The sequence below is a fragment of the Camponotus floridanus genome, unplaced genomic scaffold (assembly GCF_003227725.1).
Source record: "Camponotus floridanus strain SB8 unplaced genomic scaffold, Cflo_v7.5 scaffold19, whole genome shotgun sequence".
NCBI classification, from domain to species: Eukaryota; Metazoa; Arthropoda; class Insecta; order Hymenoptera; family Formicidae; genus Camponotus; species Camponotus floridanus.
Genome location: NW_020229314.1, coordinates 2,544,372 through 2,566,681, shown reverse-complemented (window position 1 = coordinate 2,566,681; position 22,310 = coordinate 2,544,372). Strand labels below are relative to the sequence as shown.

Below are 22,310 nucleotides of genomic sequence, written 5' to 3'. Positions count from 1 at the left end.
TGAGTCAGGCGGAATCACATCAAGGAAAGGTCGATGCGAGGGAGCGAATGAGACGGAAAAGAATAAGCATCCTTTTTCAGCTTGCGAATCGATGGGACGGGATTTCGTCCGGGATTTACAATGCGGTGTACATACATGCGCCATCATGCAGCCCGGGTCTGGCTCCATCGTTCTACGTTCGCTACAGATATAATATTATTTGCCATTCTCTTTCGTCCCTCTAATTAGACCGCGTCTGAGATGTATATGCGAACGAGAGCTTTTGGAATTTATCACGACACTGTGGCGTCTCGCTAAAAATATCTCTCAGCTCTTGAAGCTGACAAAGAGTGGAAAGCTTTTCGCTTTAGTTAGGAAATAGCTCGTAAACTTTGTCGACGAACTTCCTTACGTTTTATTTATGCAACGTACACGCGCGCGTTAAATCCGATAAATCATTAAATAAAATAAACAAAGTTACATGAATAAATTAATTATATCAAGAAATTAATGCATACATAATTTGTTAGCCTTATATTTTAAAATTGTATTTTATTGCAGCATATTTTTAAGTAAATAAAAATATATTTAATCGAGGTATTGAAATAATTATGCACGATATGAAATAATTGTGAAACTTGATATGCCAGTACTTTATTTCGATTTATTATTCCGATTAAAAAATATCATGTTTATTATTAAAATCAAAATTGTTTAATAATATTCAAAAATTATTATATAAACCTTTATTTAAATTTAAATATCTCTCTCCCTTTTATTCCAATTTAAAACACGTGTGGATTTGCAAAGGAACAAATATATATATATATATATATATATATATATATACGATCGTCTGACCAAGCGCGGTTTGTATCACTTACGGCGAGCGCTGTTCGCTCTGATCGCAATTACGGCTGTACTACTTAAGTAAAGTAGTGTGTCCGGTAATATGTATGCCGACCTCGACTACTTAAATTGACTACTTTCATCAGCAATGCAATCGAGCGTTTTTTCCCTCAATATTCTTTTAACGAGATATTTTTTTCTGTAAAATAAAACTCATTTTGATATTGTCAATTTAATGAAATATTGAATACTTCGATGACTTCGCTCGATGGTGATAATTTTTTAATATCTTTTTATTTCTTTATTACATGCTATGTGACAAAGATATATTAGATGTTACAATGACAAAGATATATTAGGATCCAATGAATTCCAATATTAAAAAAATTGCAACGCACACTCTTACATTAAAAATAAATCTTATTTCTCATTTGATTATTTTTAGAAAGTAGCGTAAATATTTTTGAAAGATACAAATGTCAAAATAAAATAAATTTTATAAATTCTATTAAAATAAATGGCTTGTGAGATTTTCGCGATAATATCGGACCTTCGAAACATGAATAAATTTAACTAAAGCCAACTGCTGATTCTAACGTCTATGTTTTTCCGCAGGTGGAGGAGATTCGCGAAATGATAGATAGGATCCAGACGAATGTGGAAGATGTGAAGAAAAAGCACAGCGCCATTCTCTCCGCGCCGCAGACCGACGAAAGTGAGTTTAATTTATCATCTCGCATTACTTATTCTAGCGCAAGTACGTGCATGCTACTCTCTCGCAAAACTACCAACGAGCTTCATTCGGGTCTTCGGGTTATATCCCGAAGACAAAAAGCGTTTAGCGTGAAAATGGTCTCATTTACGGAAATTTGTCGTCGTATTCAACGATCGATAGGGGGATTAAATCAAACGACAAGCGGCTTGTTTAAATATTAGCGCGTCGTATACATTAATAATGACACCTCTGTTTACTTGATTATTTCGATTATCTCGCTATTATATCACAATCAGTCGCTCTCATTTATATTTGGCAATTATTTTGGCGATGAATCAATATTCGCTCTCTCTCGGGGATATCGATCAGAAGCGAGGAAAATGTTTGGGTCGATCCTCCGAGATGAATCAACACTTCGTTTCCAGGTTAATCGTTGATCCTTCGCGAAACTTCTCTTCCGTCGAAGGCTCGCTAGGAGTCAAATTCAAATTTGCTCACTGTACATAATTCAGGAACTTATCCGTCTTTCCCGGGGTCGATTTACTCGACACCGGCGCGCTTTCAAGTCGGTTGGTTGCCCTCGTTCCTCACCGGAATACTTACATCCCGCTCATCCGGACGTCGGTCCCTTGAATATTTCATTCGGCCGCAAATGCACGCGTTACTTGCCAAAAACCATTTATCGTGCACATATTGCGCCGAAATCCGATATTCCAGAGAGTGACATTTTATTATTGGAGCACAGTGACATGCTACGGAATCGTACGAGCTCCAAATATATCGTTGCATTTCGAACACTGGAAAAATTCGAGATTTATTGAATTTCAGATATATCGCAGGATTTATAAATTTCTAATATCTAGCTACAAACAACTTTAACTGATACACGATTAGTAATTCAACTGCAATCCAAGAAATGAATAAATAATAATTTCCATATATATATATATATATAAATTTTTGCGTGAGTGATAAGGATTGATCCGACGAGAAGGATGAAAAATTAGCAGCCATTGAAAAGACTTTGGCGAAATAATTTCACCGAGGGATATAATTACCCGTTTATAATTACCCACCGCGTATAATTACTCACGGCAAATGATTCGGAGAATCCGATATATCGGCAGATTCACGCGATGATAATCGAGTCCCGATATTCCGATGAGCGCGACGCCGTCGAATTCAATAGCGAGAAATGCAATGCCAGGGGATCGGTTAAGTTTGAAAAGTGGCTGGTCGAGAGGAGAGGGTAAAAGGAGGAGTGGTCGTAGCACGAGAGAGACCAGGGTGCTCGCGAAAGGGTGAGAGTGGGTGGCAAATACGAGAGGTACTGCGGAGAAAAAGAGAGAGAGCGAGAGAGGGATATACACTGGCGGTAATCGTCCTTGCCCTGGTTGCCATTGTAGCTGCCAGCTGGCTGAGGTTGGATTGTCATTCCTTACACCTTTATCCCCTCGCGCGCTGCGGCATCAAACCCTTTGTTGATATGAATCGAATGCCAATGGATCTACCACGGATTAATCGTTAATAGTACTTCGCTTTCCGGGACGTCTTCTTAGGAAAGATTACGGATTACGAAGACGTCCGTAATTAGACTCCGGGGTACTTTCGGAAAAATAAATAAATAAATCTTTATAAATTATATCTTTATAAATTGTAAATTAAGACCTTAATTTTGCAACCCCTTCGATTTATGTATTACTGATAATTCGTGGCTATAGATGGAGATATTACTGTTAATTTTGCAATCGGATTTCGGATATTTAAATTATTAAAAAACTTTATAGTAGCTCTCATTGATAGAGAAATAATATATACATTGTTATAAAATCTAATATTAGATCGATTAGAGCTTTCTCGATTAGATTTTTTTACGATTTAAATATTGATAGATATAATAATTTATTCTATCATATACATGTACAATACATTGCAAAGTTTTAATATTAACTTACAAAAAAATTAATAACAAGAAGAAAAGCATTATTTTGCGTATCGATTTGTACAGAAACTCGGACAAATGACAGAACTGCAGTATCTATCTAGTTTGTTCATAATTTCGAGCAAATAGATTAACCTACCGCAATCGAGGAGGATTAATATCCCGTTCGAGAGCAATGGCCATTAATTACTATTAATACCGCGACTTTGCGCGCTGAAATTTCGCGGTGATTCAACCTGGCTTCCATTATTATTACCGCGCGTAATCTTATTCCGTCAATGTAATACGTCTATAATATGTCGTATCGGTTTATTGTCGCAATAGTAGGACGCGCGTACCTCCATAGCTATCTATCTCTTTTCAACTTGGCTCTTTTGCCTGAAAAGTTTCGACGGTGAGGCAGCTAAGCCCTAGATATGTCAAAGAAGTTTCTCTCCCCGTCCGTGTGTAAGCACACGTATATAAATATGCACGTGCCACCGGACACTTACGTTTATTGCGGCTTTTCGCAACGCGACTTAGTCGGGGCTTAAACGAAACAGCAGCTGGGAAAATGAGGACGCGGGTGACAGGACGCGCATACGTCGGATAAGCTGCGAAATGCAATTCATAGCTCTCTACTCTCGATGCATAGCCACGCACAGAAATGTGTCAATTTATTTATAGCAGTGGCTTTCGCGCTGATCGCTGCGACGACTTTTTTCCATAGCGCAAACGTATGGGATTGTCGCGCGAGACAATGGGAGATCTTGTGGAAATTGAAAATCGCCGCAGGATAACTTTAGTTTTTATTTTTACGTAATTTTTTTTTAATTTTTTTCAATCTTTATTTAGACCGCGCGTGCTCCAAAGTAAAACGATATTTATCGCACGCATCTCTTTTTAAACTTGACACAAATATAAATAGAAAAATATACAAGATTATAAATAAAAATTGAAGCACGAGTCGAAAACGTACACGGAGAAAAATATCATTCTACTGGCAAGAAAAGCGATTACTCAGTTTATTTTTCTTCTTTTAAGTAATAGTTTTCCTCAACAAAGAATATATTCTTGATAATAATCTTAAAATATACTCATCACAAGTGTTAGAAAATCTCATTATCATGACTCAAAAGAAGAATTTATTCTCTCTTCAAGAATATTGTAAAGTTGTATCAAAGAAAAATCAAACTTACTTTACGTCAACTCTATAACAAGCAAACCAAATTTTTGTTTTAATTTAATATTCTCGATTAAAATATTGCGTTTAAAATTCAGAATATATTCAATTAAATCTAATGCTTGTGATGAACTTGTGATATATTTGCGGAAATACAAACTTATGATATACTTAAAATAAATAATATTTACTTGAATACAGTATATATTTACTTGAATAATATTTACTTGAATACAGTATATATTTTTTTCTGTGTAAAAGTGCGTCGTAATAACAGGAGGATTTTTATTATTACACTGAAAAAAATGTCCGATGAAAAGGTAACGAACGGATATTACACCGATCACTTTAATCGGATATCCGATCGGAAAGTTCCGAATTTTGAACTTTCTGATCAGATATCCGATCGATTGATATTTTCTGATTGGATATCTGATCGGTTTCTTTTTTTTTCCGATTAAAGTGATCGGTATAATATCCGTTCGTTACCTTTTCACCGGATATTTTTCTCAGTGTAGCACAAATTTTTTTCTAGAAACATTGCACAATTACATTTTAATTACTTCATTCGACGCTTGAAGAGATTTAATTCCGAAAACGAGAAGCGCTCGTCGAGAAATACGCGAAAACAGTTCACAGTCGTGCTACGTGAACGAGATGAAGATAATCGAGCCTCGTGCACGTCGATATTGTCACCGTTCGCGATCCGATGGAAACGAGTTAAACGGTTTTAAAAACTGTGTCGCTGTGCCGAATGCCTCGTTAGAGGCGAGAGAGAGAGACAGAGAGAGAGAGAGAGAGAGAGAGAGCACGGATTACGGACGATAATAACGACCTCGCGGGATCGGTGTTACGCATTTGTTACGGCGGCTGCTTCGATAATCGATCGTTCCCACGTCATCGTTCCCACCGGAACTCCCCTATAATTTGCACGAAATTATTCGCGCGTTCGAATCGCCGCCGTCCGTATTTTCGCAATGCTAATGATGATATTCGTTAATGTCGCGCATTGTGCGCGTCCGACAAACGCTGATTTTAATTAGTAGCCTGCGTATCTCGTAATTTCGTCATCCACGTTGATTAACCTCGGGAGATACTCTCGAGAGAGAAAGAGCGAGAGAGAGAGATCTGTTTATCTTCAGTAAAAATTGTACCGTGCAAATTTCGCCTCGTTTGCAATATTGATGATTTTTCTTCCTGTGACAGTCATGTTACATGTAACGTGCAATTATCGATGCTCGCAAAAATTTCCAGCACATATTTCTACATTACGTATTTCTCTCGGATCAGATAAAAGCGATATTTAAACGGCTTTATTATTCATGGATCATTTGAGCGCGAAAAACACTGGATGCTAGTAATTATTGTCGCTTTCGGAAAAAAAGCAAGCAAGAAATGATGGAAATAACGTACAGAAAGCGCGAATTTTCATGTAATTGCTCGAAACAATATATCGGGAAGATAAAAAGTTGGCAAAATATATCTTGCGATATGAAGAAATTCCTCGTTCCCGAGCAATTATCGTCTCACAGCCGCGTTTCCGGCGCACAATTAAACAACTCTTTCTCACGACGTGCAATCTTAAAGAGTCATCGTCCCGACCGCATTCAATTTCCCGGCGAGAGAGAGAGAGAGAAGTCGCACGATTTTATGCAAATAAAAATGAGAAAGGAAGAGAGGTAAAAAATGTCGGAACGATACTTCGCGTATGCTAATGTTACGGCATCGGTAGATGTACGCGTATCACCTGCCGCTAAATAGTATATTACGAGAATAGTCCTGCGCTAAAAATAGCCTGGAAAGTCAGCGCGATGGAGAGGCACTCGAGTTACTCGACGCCGCTCATCGATCCAATCTCGTAACTGCCAGCTGCTGTGTATCAGCAACGGACGAGAGCGTTTCTAAGCCGGCAATCGCGCGAAAAAGAACGGACCTTTGCGTGGAGATTCATTTAGACGGAACGGTTCTTGACACGAGGACCGATTGTGACGTATCCTCGTCCGGTTCGTATGACATATTTTCTGTGCGAGTACGTCGAGGACTCGTGAGATCGCAAATATCTGTCAATTACATCGGCAAACCTAGACAGAAATGTGTGAACGCGTATCCCGAGTAGTGTCATTGGGTATTATAATGTATAATTTTGAAAGAGAAAGATTGATTTCTTCTTTTCTCGTGAGTTTTTCCCTCTTATAATGGAACAAGCGAAATCTCCGTGTTCTTATCGCCAGATGCCCTTGTTTAATCCTCATCTTCTGTCTGACATTGCACCGAACCGATCAGCCTTTCTTCCGATTAAAATAGGTTTAGTCGGCTAGGGTTAACGTAACCTGCAACAGGTTGACGTTGATGGATAGGTTTAGTGACTGTTGTACATCCCTTTACAAGCCTTTTGCAGAATTTTCCCATTTACTTTATTGAAAAATCCACCTGCCATAGAGAACGAAGCACGATCCGTTAACATTTGATTAGAATGTCGTATTAAAAATGTTTGTCAGAATATCGTTATGCTTTTATGATCACGTACTCTGTAATTAGATGCATATTAATTATTAAATAAATATCGCAAGCATCTCCAGCGAATATATTGCAGCAGCAGTTCTCCCTGTGATTTATATATGAAAAAAGGACATGTATAACGTATCACAAAATTGATACGATAACCTGTCAAAGAGAATTTTAACTTTTGATATAACATAGTGCATCAAATGCGTATTATTATATTCAAATATATTCCTAGAATATGAAACGAGGCAAATTTCACAAACATCGACATGAACCAACATAAACATTAATGTAAAAACTGAACGTCGATACATGTATTTGGCTAGAAATGAACTCTAACATCGATACGTTTGGAGCATTTGGAACGGAACGGCTATCATCTTGCGGCGAGCATTTGTGCTGATATGACACCATTATACCTCGCTGTCTGTCAACATGGCAGATTCAGGCGCGACAGTTATATCGTATGCGACAAATTGCCGTGCCAAGCTCAGACGGATAATTCATGCTCGACGCCACCGGGTTGGTCCTGGCACGACCTCCTGGAGGACTCGGTTTAATCTTGTGTACGAGAGAATTGCACGCTATTTCAACATGTTACGTGCGTGAAGGAATTCACGGAGGATTTGTTCCACTTGTGAAAAACATTAAATCCACTTGATGGGAATTTCTCTCCTAAAATATGGCGAAATAATTCGCTTTGATACGATGGAAAAATTTCTTCCGCATATTTATCAATCTGCGATATAATAAGAATTGGAATATACAATTTATATATTTTTTAATATTAGACCATTTTAATTTATAGAGTCCATTATCGATTTTCAACATTCGATATAAAATTTCGGTTATGATACAATTTATAAAATAAAAGTTTTTTTTTTATATTTACGTACAATTATGCAGAATTATTGAATAATAAATATAGAGGGGAAAGGATTTCCTTTTTCGAAAATTATCTCGAGACGTATGACAAGAATTTCGATAGTATTTAATATTAGACTATTTTAATTTATAGAGTCCATTAAATCGATTTTCAACATTCGATATAAAATTTTGATTATGATATAATTTATAAAATTAAAGTTTTTTTTTATATTTACATACAATTATGCAGAATTATTGAATAATAAATATAAAGAGGAAAACATTTCCTTTTTTCGCCGAAAATTATCTCGAGACGTATGACGAGAATTTCGATAGTATTTAATATTAGACTATTTTAATTTATAGAGTCCATTAAATCGATTTTCAACATTCGATATAAAATGTTGATTATGATATAATTTATAAAATTAAAATTTTTTTTTTATATTTACATACAATTATGCAGAATTATTGAATAATAAATATAAAGAGGAAAACATTTCCTTTTTTCGCCGAAAAATTATCTCGAGACGTATGATGAGAATTTCGGTAGTATGAGTATTGTATCAATTTTTCGCGAATAAATTTTTAGAAAGTTTTGAACATATGCAGGGCACGTGTGAAATACTGCTGTGAGAAGCTGCAATATACATTACATCCGGTTTTTTTTATTTTCACAACATCGCGGCAAATGTTCGTCGTGTCTGCATTTTTATTCGGGAATGTAAATTTTTCGTTTACGTTTTACCAACGCGACGTGTTACAATCGAAGTGAGAAAGGCGCGCATATCGAAAAGGCCGAATTGGAATTCACAGTGAGTTATACCGCGTCGCAATCAATTAGAAGGCCGGGAAAAATTTATATTTTATTTTTCCACTTTTTTTTGCACTACATGTACGCGAATTTAAGAGCGTTCGGAAAGGAAATAAATCGAGAACTGAAAAACAACTGCGTTGCATAACGTTGAGAGCAGTGCTTCTGAAGAGTAATTTCTTCAGATTTTTAGATGAAAAAGTGTCGATATGTGCAATCGAAAAAGGAAAAGAAAAAAGGGCAATTGATCGCACGAATTTGTTTCCTCGCGCAGATTACATTCTTACGAGATGCGACAGGTATTTTTTGTCCGCCTTACAGGGAACAGCTATTCACAGGCATACGTGCAGGCATATCTGAAGGCAGCTTATTATTATATTTCCCGGCGACGGTGCTCAAGCTTCTCTCACGTATGGAGGAAACGAAGTTTGCGGGGTTGAAGCACGAGGCGCGCTGACAAAAGAATCGTTTTAACGCGTGACACGGAGCGACATTGTAATTTTTTATCAGACTTTTACATCGGAGCTTCGTATGCCGCGCACAAATGCGTCGCGTCGACGCATTGCCATTTTGCGCGACGGGAGAATTTCATTTTCCGGCGAATGTGTCGTCGAGACGAACGGAAATTTCCTCCTGGAATTCCCTCCTGGATCGAAAACCTTTGAGAGGTCCTGTAGTTAGGCTTTTATACACCGACAAAACGTCGCAACGTCGCTCCGAAGAGTAAGGTGCCGCCAACGTAATTAATCTTTAACCCCTTTAGGAAAGAGAGAGTTACGACGTTGCCTCTAGAACCGCTTCCCCTTCATCGTCCTTTAATCTTAAGTAAATAATGTTCATTGTTGTATCGCGGGGATATATCGGGATGTTAAAGTAGTCGAGATGACAAAATTACTTATCTCGAATTAAAATTTCTTCGACAAATTTCATGATTTTTCCTCTAGCGAAATTTTCATGTAACACGTGTTTCTTAACTTTCGATTAACTTTACAAAATTTATGTGTAAATAAAAATTTACAAAATTTATTTAAAATTACATCAAACAATGAATTTCTATGGTATATTCGTATTATTTTATAATTTAATAAACATGGATATATGTAGATCCACCCATACATGCAGAATTGTTAGTAATTTTTTTTATAAAATTATATCATATTTTTATTAAGAGAGAGAGACTTTTTTGGTCAAAAAAGTAAATCTACCGAAAAAAAGAATTTTATATAGCATGTTAAGCTATCATGTCCAAAAGCATACAAAATTTGACAGATACAATATATAACGGATAATATTTTTCGATCGACTTCACGGCTGTTTAAAAAACCGTCCGGTAAAAATGGCAGGATAAAACCGCGAGACAGATTTGTCAGCGGCTGTCACGGTAACGAGCAAATCGATACGTTCGAAATCGAAGTGCTCGCCATAAAGCAAAAGCGCGTTCTTCGGCAAAAGCATTTCGCTGATCCCATAATAATAAGTGGCCATAAATCGATAAAATATACTCCGTGTCGCGAAATATATATATATATATATATATATTTTTTTTTTTTTTTTTTTTTTTTTTAATTATTTCTACAAAGTGTTGACGTTCTCTCTTTCTCTTTTTCGCTTTTTGTGCTTCTGATACAGTGTCGACGAATCGATTTCCGTTCGTGATGTCTCATTAGCGTTTCGAGATGATTACGGAAAGCTGATTGATCGACTTCTTTTTTGATCACTATTCCCGACAAGAAATTGGCTTTTGCCATTGACATCCGCTACACCGACCGGAACTGATCATCCCTCGATCGTTGACAGAAAACGACATCGAATTACCCGCAAGATGTAGTGGCCTTTTTCGAGTCGTTCTTCTCATGAAAACGAAGAAAAGGAATCGAGATACTTTCAATAGATAGCACGGGATACCAAAGAAAATGATAAAAAGACAGATCGGAGGCAAAGGGACGCCTTCCGTTAAAAATCGTCGTTGCAAAAGAAAAATCACGGAGGACTCCAGGTTTAATTAAGCGTCATTAATTAACGCCATGAGCAAAACAATATCTCGCGCACCTTTCTTTTTCATTTTCTTTCTCCTTTTTCCATTCTCCACCGTTATAATATAACACAGTTTCATAAATGCGATTGCTGGATTTTTTGTTGACTAAATTTATGTAATTTAGCCTCGCGACGCGGTCTCCGCCGAGAGATGTGGCCGTGGTATGCAAATGAGAATGTCTCCCGCACGAATGTGTACATCTGCAGACGCAGTTGCATTTGCCATAACGCAACAATAACCGTCGTTCCGCGTTCGTTCCGCGGAATTCAGCCAAGGTTGTAACGAGCAACTGGCAGCTCGAGCTAATTTGCGTGCGACGTGAGCGAAGTTTACCTTCGCGCACAATTAGGTCGTCCTCCTCGTTGAAGCGGCAAGCTGCAAGTTGGGCACAATGTCGCATGGCATGTATGCGAGGGCTGCCGGCGCTGTTCACGTCATTGTCGAGCGTATAATAATTTAAATGCCCGTTATCGATGCGCCTGTTCGTGGCCCTACGCAATGAAAGAGCGTGGGAGGGCGGGGAAGTTAAAAATATCGCGTTTTTCTCTCGAGTCGAAAAATATCGAGTGCCACGTTTAATAACGCGCTCTGACGCACGTGCGATCTAATTTTCATCGCGGTTCATCAATTTACGTTCTCACTTATATGATTAAAGTAAAGTTGAGAGCATCGAAGATGTTGGATAGCTTCGCAATTTCGTAAGATCCATCTTGTGCGCGTATCAAATTATCGACTTTTCCCTCGTATTCAATTTAGGATTATTTTTATTCTAAATTTCTCTGTTTTATAAAATGTAATTTAGTGACAAGCGTGAAATAACAAGAAATTCTCTCTCGGTAAATCGATACATCGCTTTAGTGAAATTATTATTATTTGCCGAATATTGATTTTTTTTTTTTTGGTGACAGCCACTAAAGTTGTTTCAATGAAACTATATTATGCTGTCAAATAAATAATAAAATCATTGATACAATTTTGCAGAAGCGAAATGTATTAGCCGGCGCAAATTCCTAATTAAATTGCAAACACCGTGATTTTGAGAAAATAATATAACTTCCTCAATCTCACGCGCGGCTGCAATTTCAGATAGATGTGGAGGGAAATATAATCACACACAGACGAGGAGATTCGCTGGATTGTCGTAATATCATCGCAGGCACATTTCTCCGATCATCTCTCGTCTAAAAAAAGATTTCTCCGGATCGACTAGGGTGTTCATTCGCGATAGTCATCCTTTCGGCGGTTATCGCAGCTTTACAGGAGACAGCCTCGCGTTAAGGAAAATCTAAACGACGTCGTAGAAACACTCGAGAGAGAAATGTTACACGTTCATTTCGAGCTATCGGCGAATATTGACGTTTCCAAGTAGAAAAAACGTTTCTTTATTATTCCCTATGGCTCGTTCATAAAAGTCTTTATTTTTATCAAAGATGGACTTGGTTTTCTTGTTAAGAATTAGAGCTTGATCGCGAGTTTGGCAAAATTAAAAATTTTTATATTAATTATCAATTATTTTTATATCAATTTTCATGCTTGATTGTTTTGATAATTAAATTATTAAATATCATATTTTGAAAAAAAAAACATTAGATTACGTCGTCCTTTGAAACGACTGATAACGAATAGTAATGAAAGATAAATTCTTTAGAATAATGTATAGCAAAAAAGATAAGTGAAAAGATTTACCTCAAGCTAGCTTACTCAAAGAGAATTATGTTCGATGTTTAATTGGAAAGGAATTCTCTATTATAAATTATTAATCAAATAAGCAATCGATAAATTCAATCGATAGATTGCTTGCAGCTAGAAAAATGTTACAATCCTGGATAAGAAGATAGATTGCTTGCAGCTAGAAAAATATTGCAATCCTGGATAAAATACCAGAATTGGCTAATAAGAAACGTTTTCTTGGCACAATGTAAGACCTTGTATTTCTTCTTGAGCATTTGTTAGTTTTGTTCTACCTCGTTTATTGTGTTCGTCAAATATTACATTTTCGGATTTTCGTTTATTTCTGTTTTTGCGAAAAATGCTCTCAATAACAAAAATTCTATATTGTTGAACGATGTAAAAAATTATATTCCCCGTAATTCTCAGATTTAATAAACCTAATAAATCCTAGAAAAATAAGATCTTTTAGTGACGTAAAAAATTAAAATTGTCGATCAAAATTGTCGATCAGATTGTCGATATATGTATACAATTAAAAAATATATAATATATATTTAATTGAAATATATATCTATAAAAAGAGGGAGAGATTTTTAAAAATATATTTACAAAAGTATCATGATTAAATATTATTTACACGAACTTTCTGCGTAATCTAATAAAATTTTCGTGGCAATTAATACACTGAAAGTTAGTTCTCCAGAGAGATTTAATTATTAAAAGAGAATTAATTGTTAATTTTTATTAAAAGGGAAAAAAGAAATATAGAATTTATTCCTTTATATTTTTTATTAAATTTTATTAAATACACTTTATTAATTTCTCTCTCTTTCTCTTTCTCCTTATGACTGCTCATAACATTCTAGGATATATTAGGACAGATTAAATTTTTCCCCTTATTAAGAATACATGTATCAAAATATGTTTAATTTATTCCAATTTTTTTCAAAATATATATGCAGTGTGTTTAATATTTTTTTTGCGAAAATATCAATTTGTCAGTTGACGTAAGAAGGTTGCTCGTGAATTTAGAGCCGTCTTATCATTCGTCTTCCTTTTTTCTTTCTTTCGAGTTGATCGCCAATACGACAGAAAAGATAAGAACGAAAAATGTCAGGCTGTCTCGACAGAAATGGCACAATCTCGGCTTCGTTGGTCTTGCGTCATTATATAACACCATCGATAGACGGGAAATGTTTTGCCAGTTTGTTCGACGTATCGTGATTCGTGACCATCGATATCTGTGATAATAGTCGATTCGCACATCGAATCAGTTTTGCTATTTAACTGATAATATAGCTTGTAGAGTATTGATCGTGAAAAAGTTCTACTTTCCAGTCTTATGCGCTAATGTGCAATACATTCAGAACGAATGCTAACAATAACACGAAATGTCAAATGGTAATTAACATTCAATTTAATTTCTCTTTCATTAACAATCAGTAAAAAATTGAGAATTGTCGTTTAAACGTCTCGTCTAAGCATCATTATTTGATATTATAACGTAAAAATATTTAGACGTAAAATAAAATTATATAATAAAATAAAATAAAATAATTTAATTAATTTTTATTTAATTAATTAAATTAATTATTTATTTAATTTTGGACTTTTAATTTTAACTATAAATATGAAAAATATATAAGTATAAAAAAATATAAATTTGATTTTAGGGTGCATTCTTTTACAACATTAATTTCGGATTACAGAATTTTTCAGAATTTTGTATACTTTTCAATATTGAGAGCAAAAACATGTTAATAATGCATCTTTTATTCCTCTTGAATTGGATTTGAATTAAGTCATATGATACAATGCCGATTTGCTTCTGTGAAATGGGAAAAACATATTTTATAAAATATTGATTCAACTCCGAATAGAGAATAAAACAATACGTCGTTTTAGAATCAAAACCATTTCTGATTTAATTGCGATTTAGTTTCTCGAAAATGAAAAAAAATGTAGTTTATAAAATTTTCATTCAATCCAAAGAGAAGAAATAAATAAATATCTATCATTTTTCTAAATATAAATATCTCTATGGATATTATATATAGTTTTCAATATAAAACGTGCAATCTTAAATATCATCAGTATTTTATACTCTATTACATGCAAAACTTTGTTGTCAAGATGGAACTTTTCAATCAACATTTTATTTTCCAGAATGAAATTTACATTTTCTTATTTCTTCTATTTTCTTATTTCGTTTAGAATAAAATTGCAATAGTATTCTATTCTGCGAATTGATTCTTTATGATTGGATATGAAAATTGGTGAAGAAACAAATAAATTACATATGTTATGATTCGAATTGCTCTCAGATATCGAAATGTTGCATATCATCCTTACTTTACCTTATTAAACTAGATGCAGTTATGACTGAAGATTAATTATTTCCAATGACTCTTTTCATCCCACGAAAGACTCACGTGCATTTTCCTCCACGTCGTTGCACCGCAAATATGTTTACCTTTCTCTTCATTCGTTATTATTACACTGAACGGGAAATTGGAAGAAGTTCGTGCCCGCTTTAATATATATTTACTAAGGAAAATATCACGGAAGCGAAAGGGAAGAGACTCGAGGAAGATATCCGCAAGAATCGAAACGCACGAGTAATTTAGTCGTGCCTGCGTAGGTGCATGCGTGGGTGCACAGAAACGCGGAAAGGGCGGAAAGTGTAATATTGCAGAATTGAGCAGAGGAGTACTGTAAATATCCGAGATGGGCGGGAGAGAGGACGAGCGAAAATTTAAGCTACGCATGATCTATTCTAGTGCGTGTGCTGGCTGAATTACAAGCTCGTACGATGAATTGATCCGTGGGGATCCGGTTGAAAATTTTGTGTTTTTTGAACGAAAAATAATTTCGAAATTTCGAGAGGGAAAAATAAATATTTTTGCAATTGCAAAAACAAAGTTTACCTTCGATATTAATAAATATCTAGAAACGTATTGAAATAACTTAAATAAATATGTTTCATGTGAATTCATTCTGTTTTGAAGGATTTATTTACCAAATGTGTGAAAAATCGATTTCTTTTATAAAATCAAAGAGCGCAATTTGAACTTGTTGTTTTTGTTATTTGGAGTTGGAATGGTTGTTGCGTGTGCTTGATAGCAAACTTCAAAAACAACTTTGAAACTTTGCAGAGATCAAGTAACAGAGATCAGTAACAAACATAAGTATGCACAAACAGTGTGTAATTACATACAGATATTTATTTTGCTGTATATTTGCTATATATATTTAATAAAATTGCAATACTTTTTTATTATTCTATTTTGATATTTTATCAAACAAAAAATTAAAATTAATTTGATTAACAGATTTTCTTTTCTATACTTTGATTATAGGAATTTGAATGTAAAATCATACATGATTCAAGAAAATTTGACGTGTACAATAAATTACGTATAAATAATAAAATATCAACATTAAAATATTTCAATCATTAATTTAATTTTTTAATCGAGATAAACGTTGCATTTAGCGAATAATTGCATTTCTATTATAAGTAAATAATAATTATTTTAACAGAAGAATTTAGTTATTTAAAATATAATCAGAAAGATTGATATACTTTTGGTTTTTCTATTTTTAATTAGATTAATAATATATTATAATGTATTATTATTATTAATGTATAATGTTATTTAATTATTTTATTTTATTGTAATATACATGTATATCATACTTGTTAATATCGTACATGCATTAACAGACTTGCAAGTGATAATATTTGATATTTTATATTAAGAATATTTTATTATATAAATATTTTAAATTATAATTTTTAATCTTTTCATGAAATATGACTATTAATTTTTTTAGTTTATAATAATGTGACCTATATCAGCTCTTTACGAACAAATTTAAATCAATATTGGATACGCATATAGATTTCTTTTATGCATAACCTTTCAAAAGATTGACTTTCCACATGTATTCTGTATTCTCTTTTTCCCGCTTACTGGAAAGAAAGATTGATACACTCTCGATATTCATGCAAGATACATTTATATATCGGCAAAAGTATTGCTTTGTATTTTACGAATTCTGACTCTCGTCGATAAATCCACCTGAATTTCCTCATTCGTTTGCCTATTCTTAGACCAGTACACTGAATTTTCTTCCACCTTTCCGAGAGAGCACCATTGTAATCGCGTGCGAAAAAGAAAAGACATTGATCATCGGCTTTTCATAGCGAAAACTATATTTCTCGATTTTGCTTCCATCTCTCATCTCTCTAGAGATGACAAAACAGCTTCTTTTGCGTTTCTCTTAAATGTAATTTTTAGAGAAGAATAAAAAAAGAAGTAAAAATCAACAGCTGATGTCCGTTTACAGATTCCATTCCCTGGAGCTAAGGAAAAAGCAAGAAAAGAATTGTTAATATATATAGGAGTTTCTTTCATATATATATATACCGTCTATAAGTTTTTATTAAAACTTACGAATACTTGAAAATGAATTTCTTTTCCGTCAACTAAACTTTAAGAAAATAATAATTTTTTTAATTACAAGTTCAAAAGTAATTAACATTAGTAATTAATTTAATAATTATTAGTAATTATTAATCATTAGTAATTATTTAATCATAAATTCAAAAGAAATATTAGTAATTCATATTAGTATTAAAATTATGAAAATTAGTAATTAAATATTAATTTCACAAAATTTTAATTCTGCAAACAATTTTATTTCTACTAAAAAATTTTAGAGTTAGAAATAATTTTAGAGTTAGAAATAATTTTGATCTATAAGATCTTGGATCGCTATTGTGGATCTAACACGTTTTACATTTTATATATAATTATATAGTTTATTATATAATTAGTTTTATAGAGTTGTTTTCTTTCCGTTTTTAAACGTTGGAAATAGTGCAAACGTATCACTTTTGATCTTCCAATTTATTTTTTGATCTCGACACTTGTTGCCACCTATCGGGGCGACCCTTCGTGCTTTTTTTCCGCTGCGTTGTACGAATTTGTTCACTCGACAAACAAAAAAAAAACAGGAAGAGAAACTAGGGGATTTCGAGAGACCGGTCTCTCGATCGGGCAAGTCGCATTAGGTTGAATTAGCTGCCAGCCAACTGTTGCTGATTCAATGTCCTCATCCTGCGAGCCGGCTCCTCCAATTAAGCCTTACCTATGTATCTATCCCTCGTCGACCTCGTCGTCGATACCAGCTCCGGAAACTCCTGGGAAATAATCGAGGGAAGCGCCCGGGAAAAGGCGTGGGATAGGGAAAGAGAAAGAGAGAGGAGCCGAAGGTCGAAGGTTGTCGATTCAGAAAATCGGGCACGTAAATTCCGCATTGAATGTCTTCCGGTTTATTCTAATCACGAGCGTGCAAAAAATGATGAACGCGTTATCGCGCAATCGGATGTCGTCGATGAATTTAAAGTGAGCACTTGCTGTTATCTTACCATAATGAGGAACGAAATGTCCCGTTTTCATTTAATCCGCCTCGAGATATTCGCGTAAATAATCGAGCAAAATAGATGGAACGTTATCCATTAAATTGCTGATTCAATATCGAATGTGACGTACGCTTTTTTTTTAGGATATTTTGTGATCGAGATGAAGATATTTAATATTCATCACCTATTATATTGTTACATAATTTCTCATATTTTAATTATCTTTATGAATATAGTAATAAAATTATTAGCAGTGCTGTAGAGATAACCTTTTTCTCACAATGGAATCTCATGAAAAATTCTATGAGCTTCAATTTTAATTTAAAACGCATTTTCACTATTAATTCCATTTCGATATATTAGATGATCTCAATTTCTCGATTGATATATTTTAATTTGAAAATAATTGCTATAAAATAATATGTTAAAAAATATATATATATATTATATAAAATAATGAAATGTAACATTTTTTGCACATATGTTTCTTTTATTAAGAAGATCGATGTATCCATCATATATCGTCCAGTTTGAATCGACATCTCAAAATTTTCGGGTAAATGTCAAAAGATCACATACCAGACGATCTTTGCGGTTAACGTAGGTGTTATCACCCACGATATCGGAAATAGCGGCTGCAAGTTACAGATTGTACTCGACATGTATTAAATCGCGTGGGTGACGGCCTTGGCTGAAATGACTGAAGGGATGGCTGGTTAAGCGATCAGTCAGTCCTCCGTGACTCGATTGTAAAAACGAATTACATCACGAGAAAAGCCTCTCGTCCGCGCTTTCGAGATTTATAATCCTCCTCCGCTTTAATAATCTCTATTTATTTTTCTTTCTCGCTCTCTCGAAAAAAAGACAAATGCACAGCTATAACCAGTTATTTTAAACACAAATATACATTTAAAGATACATTTATTTTGAATATTACAGTTATAAATTCGCGTTTATATTTACATTTGAAGATACATTTATTTTGAATATTACAGTTATAAATTCGCGTTTATATGGCACGAGAGGATTCGCTGAATAATTTACTGCATATAGAAAATAGCACAACAAATCAGCTATCGTTAGCTTTGTCCATCAAACAGTAATTTAGAATTGTCTGTTTGAAAGTGTTCAAACTTTTTTATATTCAAGTTTACTTATAAAATTTTTTAATTTAAAATGTGTGATATTATATATATATATATATATATATATATATATGTATGTATTTAAAATCAGAGAGAATGAATATATATAACTAACAAAGAGAGTGTTGGTAATGATTGTCATAATTTTAAGTTTTTAAGCTTCTATTTCTGGATAAGAAATGCATTTCCATATTTCTTTATTTTTCCACTTTTAAGCAATATTCCTATTATTTCTTTGCGGAATCAAAACTTTTATATAATATTTAAATATGCAAATTTGTAATTAATTAATTAATTTAAATATTACTTGCTAATTCCTAATATCGTCAATTATACATATCAACATATTTTTCAATGATATTGTTAAATGCATCTAAAAGTAATAATAAATTAATAGTTAATATTAAATTAAAAGATTCATAAATTTTCAGAAAACTTATCGAATATTTTTTTTTTATGTTTCTCTTTATTTTTTCGTCGAAATCCGTTAAAACTCCACAAAGTCGTTTCATTGACTACGTATTAGCCAATAAAATAGGTTGATCGGTATGACTATTTTTTACGGTAACAAGTTAAAGATTATGAATGGCATCAAAACCTTCGACCTTACATAGTATCGACATAGGGTGACTGCCTTCTTGGCGTTGCTTCGCGAGCTTCGGGCAAACCGGTCGGTGAGATTCTCTCTGTCGTACTATCGATCCTGTCCTCGAGGTGGGCGAGCGGTTGTCTCGTCTCTTGTTTCAAGGAGCTTTCCTTCTGTATGTACCATTCTCGGAGTGAACTTAACGCCTCCGCGCACAGTCTTCTCTGTGCATCTCTGAATTCATCTCCTCTCGCTCGTAGATACATCTATTTACGCTAGGCAAGCTTTCCTCAAGGATTCGAGATACAATTTAGAATCAGAATTGTTAATGAGTATAATGAGCATGTAGGACAGTTACTTGTATTACAACAAGAGATTCTACTTCAACTTATTTTAAGCTGCATTGTAGAAGATACTTTAATCTATTAATATGTCTCGATATTATAATTTAAGAGAAATTGACACCTATATTAATCAACGAGTTAGTTAGTATAAGAGATCAATTTTTTTTAATTAAAAAAATATCGAGATATCTTTTTTAATAATTTTTAAGACGTAAATGATTGCAACTTTTTGCATATTAATCTTGATTTTAAAATTATTATTAAATAAGAGTTATTAAATGATAAATATCCAGTTATATTTTTATTTTTAAATTGTTATTATATATTTATTATTAAGTTATTATTGCGAATTAGTAAACAAGAGTTATTAAATGATATCGAGTATATATTTCACATATTTAAATGTTAATACGTTACAGATTAAAATATCAATTCATTGATATTATCAAATTAGCACACAAATATATTAATCTTTATCACTTAGTTTCTATATAAACTCTCAGTTATATTATTTATATTATTTATCGAAACAAGATTTCAGAAAAGTATCTCTCCGATCGCGCGATTCGCCAGACATACTACTTCAAGATATTTTAATGTAATATGTCTTGATGTTATAATTTAAGAGAAATATTACACCTATATTAATCAACGAATTAATTAGTATAAGAAAACAATTTTTTTAAATTAAAAAGATATCGAGATATCTTTTAATAATTTTTAAGATGTGAATGATTGCAACTTTTTGCATATTAATCCTGATTCTAAAATTATTATTGCGAATTAGTAAACAAGAATTATTCAATTGGTATTGCGAATTAGTAAACAAGAATTATTCAATCGAATTATATCGAGTATATATTTCATATATTAAATGTTAATATGTTGCAGATTAGAATATCAATTCATTGATATTATCAAATTATCACATCAAATATATTAATCTTTATCACTTAGTTTCTATATAAACTCTATTATTTATCGAAACAAGATTTTAAAAAAGTATCTCTCCGATCCGCCAGCGTCCCAACTTTGAATTCCTTCTACAAGCTTTGCGCATTTTCCGTATTCGTGGCTCAAAGTGGAATATCTCTCAACCAGTCAATGTGCAAGAGGGCGCATGGGTTTTTCGCTCTCGCAACGGCCGGAAAATCGTGTGTCGGCAAATAGGAGCGGAAGGATGATCCATGACAAGAGAAGGGTCCTCGCGCGCGCGTTTCTGTCCCTTTCTCTCTTTTCCGAGAGAGTAAAGCTCTGGGGGAGACTCCGCGAGAGAGATCCGCCTCTCTCTGTCTCTCTCTCGTTCTCTCTCTGTCCGTTATCTATACTGCCTCCGCCACTTTTCCCGAGTAATCCCGCCACGTAAGCATAAAGCATAAAGGGCTTCGTCGGTCGTGGTGGTCGACAAAAGGGTACGGGTCAGTCGTGAGAGCGGATCGCAAACTTCTCCCTTTAACCGATTTCCTGTCTCTCTTCTCGTTTTCTCTCTGCCTCTCTTTTTCTCTTTCGAGAGGGAATTCTCTTCACCTACATTCAACAATTAGGAGAAAATTTACATCTCTCTTTTTACCACTTTGCTCACAAAGAACGTGAAAGTCTTTGTGTCAGCGATCCGTATGTTTTAGCACCGATTATTTCATAATGCAATTTACACTCTCGCATAAAATGAATTCGCAAAGACACATCGCGTCGCCATCCAAATGATTATTTATATCTTATCGTGGATCTTCTTTTTCCTTTTTACGTACATGTTCAAAGTTTGATGTTAAATTAAACTTTATTTTTTATCACATTTTTTTTCAAAAATGGGTATATGAATAGTTTATAAAAGTTGTTATTTTTATATCGATTTTTATTCTCGTATTTGCGCCTTTGATTGTTTTTACTAGGAGAGCTTCCTAGTTTCTCAAGACGGTAGGCAAGACGGATCGCCTGCAACTTGACACATTTCTCGGTTGAACAAGTAGTCTCCTCTCTGCAAAGATTGGCTGATTCGAAAGAAATCGAACGACATCACCTTTTTCCTTCCTTCCTTCAAGTACGAGGATGTGAAACTGTGCTTTATTTAGGTCGGTAGATAGAGCGGCGACACACCCTCTGTCCACTGATCCTGCAGGATTGAAATTCGCCGCCGGCAGGACGCGCCTCTAAGAAAACGAAGGCTCTCGAGGGGGAATAGCGCGAGATTTCGAATCGCGAAGTCAGAAATTGGCGCAGAATATCGAGGAAAATGAAAGAGGAAGAGGGACGATAGGCATCATGCGA

The 22,310-nt window shown here is 34.1% G+C and overlaps 1 protein-coding gene across 5 annotated transcripts in view; it reads left to right on the top strand.

Annotated features, from left to right (window-relative positions):
* The window catches only part of LOC105247991 (syntaxin-1A), a 78,282-nt gene that overhangs the window by 16,929 nt on the left and 39,043 nt on the right, over positions 1-22,310 (top strand). For all 5 annotated transcript variants that reach the window (XM_011252499.3, XM_020026462.2, XM_011252517.3 and 2 more), the window contains exon 3: positions 1,444-1,543. In XM_011252499.3, the coding sequence (XP_011250801.1) occupies positions 1,444-1,543 (100 nt within the window). The remainder of the gene's footprint in view (positions 1-1,443; positions 1,544-22,310) is intronic.